This window comes from Lolium rigidum, chromosome 1, assembly GCF_022539505.1.
Source record: "Lolium rigidum isolate FL_2022 chromosome 1, APGP_CSIRO_Lrig_0.1, whole genome shotgun sequence".
Lineage (NCBI taxonomy): Eukaryota > Viridiplantae > Streptophyta > Magnoliopsida > Poales > Poaceae > Lolium > Lolium rigidum.
The window spans coordinates 271835364-271840321 of record NC_061508.1 but is presented as its reverse complement, the minus strand read 5'-3'; the positions used below and the strand labels follow the sequence as shown (position 1 = coordinate 271840321).

Below are 4958 nucleotides of genomic sequence, written 5' to 3'. Positions count from 1 at the left end.
ACGTCTGCTTTGAATAACTTTATTCACATAAATATTCAGCAATAGTGAACATTGTTGACATCACATTACTGCCGAGAAAACCATTCCGTTGCATTCCAATAAATCGCAAGCACTAGTTAAATAATACAATCGCACTCTAATCGCAAAGAGTGGGGAATAAATAGAAGAACCCTAACTAATTAGCAATCACAAAAAACGCTTACCCTTCAGTTGCAAGTGCAACCGATGCAGAAGAGATTACCACTTCTCAAAAAGAGCCTGCCTCAGAGGTGATCCACACACAATCAGAGGTGGTCGCCGTTCATGAGCGCGGTGGCCGTGGCGCCGCACGACACGGCCTCCCTGGGCACCTTCCCGACCTGGTCGATGGCCTCGGCGAAGATGACACCCATGCCCATATGAAGATGCGGCTCGATGTGGCAGTGGAACGCCCACACGCCCGGGTTGTCCGCCACGAACCGGAGCGCCGTCCACCCGTATGGGAAGATCACCGCCGTGTTCCGCAGCGGCGGGTTCACCAGGTTGAGCCTCGCCGCGTCGGCGGCGTCCCCCTTGTACGCCCCCTCGCCGTAGCCGAGCACCCAGAAGTCGTGCCCGTGCAGGTGCCACGGGTGCACCTCGCTGACGTTGTGCGCCAGCGCGTTGGCGTTCTGCAGCACCACGTCGACGGTGGTGTTGTGCCGCAGCACGTACACGTTGTCCCCCGTCGTCGTGTTCGGGTTCTGCGGCGGCTTCGTCACGTCGTAGGCGCGCCCGAACGTGTCCGCCGGCCGCGCCGCGGCGAGCGCCGTCTTCAGCCCCATCTTGAGGGAGCCCAGGTACGGCGTCGCCGGGAGCACCATGGACACGTTGTTGATGGACCACTTGATGTGCCCGCCGATCTTGTTCTGCGTGTTCAGCAGCTCGATGCGGCGGTCCGACGTCGCCGGCGGCGCGGGCGTGCCGGCGCGGGCGCGGATCTTGTTCGCGAAGGCCTTGCTGTGCGCGGTGTCGTTCCACACCGGGGTCACCGGCGGCGCGATGGCCGGCAGCTTGAACCCGCGGTTGGACCGGTAGTTCAGCAGGGCCAGCGCCGGCGCCGTCTTGGGCATCCGGCCGCGCACGCCGACGCTGATCCAGTAGTTGGACGACGGGTCCTGGTCGGTGGTGAGCAGAACGGAGTAGCTGTCGCCGGAGTAGATGTCGATGTCGTCCACCACGAACGGCTCCACGTAGTTGCCGTCGGCCTCCACCACCGTCAGCTTGTGATTCTGAAACGATGAACGAGCGATCATGATTCTGTACATTGCACCAACAGTTTACACTGTTCTGTCCTTGGCCTTGGAGAATTATGAATCTTGGATTTGCTTACCCCGATTGCGAGGTTGAGAGAAGCCAGCGAGGTGGTACTGGCGATCCTGAGCCTGTAGGTTTTGTTGGGCTGGACGGGGAGGATCACCGGGGCGCAATGCTTGTTGCCGCCGGCGGTGCACTGCTTGGTGCCTGGCGTGTGCGCCGCCGCGAGCGAGCAGTTGAACTGCCCCCTACCGTTGATCAGCAACGACTGCAGCAAAACAAGAAAACACGGTGCATGTCGTTAACACAAAAATTCCGGCAGAACCTCTCATCATGGTTGCAAGAAGAAAACATCTTCCAATGTAAAATTTACCCTGAATTAGCTAAGGTGACCAGAGATTCAGATCATAATGTTTATTGCCCATTATTAAGTGAACACTTCCAGTTATATTTTGCTTGTGTTAGTAAATCAACAGATCAATGTTCCAACAGTGTAGATGGTAGCACTGATCCTGCCAACCATGGACCTCAAATCCCCAAGGACTTGTAGTTTAGCTGATCCTCATAGTGTGAATCGGCAGTGACACATCACTGTTCTTGTTGGAATTTCTTCCCCAACACATCCATTGCATAAGCAATGGATGTGCAGTGTGCACACAAGAAAAAGATCTACCACCATGATGCACTCATGCTGGCTTGACTTTTTCCTGACCACCCAATCGCTAAGCCAAAGCACCCCACACAATAATAGTACTACTACCTCACTGCTCACTCTGTAACTTTTTAAAAATAAAACACACCATCTGCTCTGCATCGTGCATCTCACCGGGCAGATGTTTCCAAGATCGAGAGAGAAAGGGTCCTTGCATGGATGCTTTTCGATGACACATGACCACAAGTGTCCCCTCTGAAAATCATGTGCCCTTGTGACACGCCAAAGCATTTCTACAGAAATTTGTGCTCTGTGTGTATGCAATGCAAAGCATGCTTGGGCTGTGCATAGGAACATGATCTGTCCCGACACTGTTAGCACACATATAATACTGGTCTTGAGACTACAAAGTGTCCTATACATGGTACACTTTTTTTGAGGTGGGATTGCTTCTTTCTAGGAAGACCTATAGGGTGGGTTCCATTTGTTTTGTTGCCTTTCTGATCAGCACAGTTGGTCCTGGATGCATGTAAGCTTTCTTGTCCTGATGAGAAAGCTGACAATCCGCATTATAAGTATCACCATCAGCTGCATCTTTGAGGCCATGCTTGCTTAACTGTACTGAGTGTCTAGCAACAACCCAAGATTTGTTCTAAACTATTATTTAACTAACAAGAGCAAGCATTTCCATTAAAAAATCCTAACCATGCCTTTTACCATCAGGACAGTTGGCCATGGATGCTTGTGTAACCTTTTTGTTGCTGATTAGAAAGCTGACTGTTGGGCATTATCAGTTTATTACCATCAGCTGCATCTTTGAGGCCATGTTTGCTCAACTATATGCACTGAGTGTCTAGCAACAACCCAAAAGTTGTCCGAAACTATTATTTAACTGAAAAGAATAAGCATTTTCATTTAAAAAAATCCTATGCCTTTTACTATCCTATATAAGTGGCTCATTTTATTTAACCATAGTGCGTAACAATAATTGAACCCGGCATGTCTGCATAATTACGAAGTATCAATTGACAAAATTATATCAGGAAAGTGGTGTATTCATTTTCGAAACTAAGGAGGTTGATGAGGTGTAAAGCACCCAATTCACCGGTTAACTGAACTTTTCTAGCGTGGTTCCAGTTCAGAATTTCAGAAGAGAACAAAAACCGTGTGGTCTTGCCGGGATCAGCTCAATCAGATGGATGTGCTACAAACTGCCAGTGCCATATTTGGATGGAAGTGCTCAAGGTCAAGAAAATGTTTTCTGTGTTTTGGATTTTACTCGAAACTGCGCTTTTCGTTGGTTCTGATTGCAAGTCAAGCCGATCATGAAACCATTTTTGTGATTTGTATTGGGAGATCAGTAACCGAAGGTTTACCTGCGGCTCGCCGATCCATCTCATGGGGCTGGAGGAGAGGCCAACCATCTGGTTATAGATGCTCTCATGGTACCAGTCGCTGAGTAGCAGGTTCAGCTCGCCGTCATACTTGAACGGTTCCTCCTCCCCATCTGCTACATCCACGATCAGGGACCCATACAGCCCTGCTGCCCTCTGCATTCCAAAGTGCCCGTGGTAGAAGTATGTCCCCGGCTGCAGCCATGAACAGATTTTCATCATCCACATGTCCAAGAACAAACAAGTTGCAACTTTTGAAAGTAAACTTGAGATTAAGTTGAGCTTCCTTCTTGACATGAACAATGATGCATGGCATGTAGGAGATGTGGTCAGTAGTAGTTGGTACCTTGTCGACGACAAATCGATAGGTGAAGGTTTCTTCGGGGTTGATCGCGCACTGGGAGATCGCCGCTGTGCCGTCCGCCCATGGCGTCCCAATCTGTCATCATTGTTCATACCGTTGCTGAAATGTTAGCAAAAGAGCGACATCTCCTAGCGAAGCTCGATCTGTATGAAGCAGGATAGCACATATAAAACAGTGTGCTCATGTGGTTACCTGTCTGATGCCGTGCCAATGGATGACCACGCCCTCGGTGTGCAGTCCGTTCTTGAGCTCGACGACGATGGTGTCGCCGGCCTTGGCGCGTATCGTCGGGCCGGGGAACTGGCCGTTGATGCCGATGAGCACTTTCTCCTCGCAGTCTGGCGACCAGAACATGTTGCTCACCTCCCATTTCAAGTGCCTGGCCTTGGCCGCCTCTGCGCAATGCAGTAGTGCCAAGAGAGCACAGCACGCAAAGAACACCACGGGAAGCCTCATGTCGACAATGGAAAGATGCTGCTGCTACTGCAAAGACCAGTAAGTGGAGGAAAGGTTGAACGAAAACTCGAAAGGCAGAAATGGGAAGAAGAGATCGAGATCGAGAGATGCTGCTGCCTGTTCAAGGTGGTAGGATGTGTGCCAGTTTTATACTGGGCAAAAAGGCACAACATGTTGGTATTTTCTTTCTTTATTTTTTTCCTCCTTGATTTTCTGACGGAGAAGTGGGAAAAAAAGAGCCTATCAGCTCAGTGGGGTTAGGTTAGGACTTAGGATGCCAGTGACTTGTTTTGGAACACCTGCCGATATAGGTCGAGCCTTGCTTCAAGCTTGAAAGCGCCTGAAATGGCTCAACTTTCTTGATCTCTTATTGCATCTTTCTGGCTAACGAATAAAGATGTTCATATCGTTCTTGTTGCTTTGTACTGTAGTAGTTAATTAAGTCTGTTGCATGTGACGGTGGTCGCCTATTTTTGCGAGCGTACACAAGTAGTTTTATGCATTGGCCAGACATAACCGCGTCGGCTTCCTCATATCCTCTGCTGGTCCACATGCTACACGCATATGTTCTTGGTAGCTAGTGTGCATTCTTTGCAAAGACAATTCCCATCTTTCTTTTGCTTAAACTAGCAAGGATGCAAAGCTGCATGCACATGATTTTATGTTTCTTTTTTAATATAAAAAGAGAACTGTATGGGTGTACATGGATGGCTTTATAATTCATAATTTGCACGCCGACGATTATTTGCCTTTTATCCCCATCAGCCTATTTTTTTTTTTTGGACAGCATCCCCATCAGCCTAGTTGAAACCGACAT

The 4958-nt window shown here is 49.3% G+C and overlaps 1 protein-coding gene across 1 annotated transcript; it reads right to left on the bottom strand.

Moving 5' to 3' along the window:
* Positions 1-284: 284 nt before the first annotated feature.
* Positions 285-4141, bottom strand: LOC124683704 (L-ascorbate oxidase-like). Its single transcript, XM_047218169.1, has 5 exons — positions 3878-4141; positions 3668-3760; positions 3304-3516; positions 1352-1543; positions 285-1250 (listed from the first exon to the last, which is right to left on the bottom strand). The coding sequence occupies exons 1-5, from the start codon at positions 4139-4141 to the stop codon at positions 285-287; spliced, it is 1728 nt and encodes a 575-aa protein (XP_047074125.1).
* Positions 4142-4958: the final 817 nt, after the last annotated feature.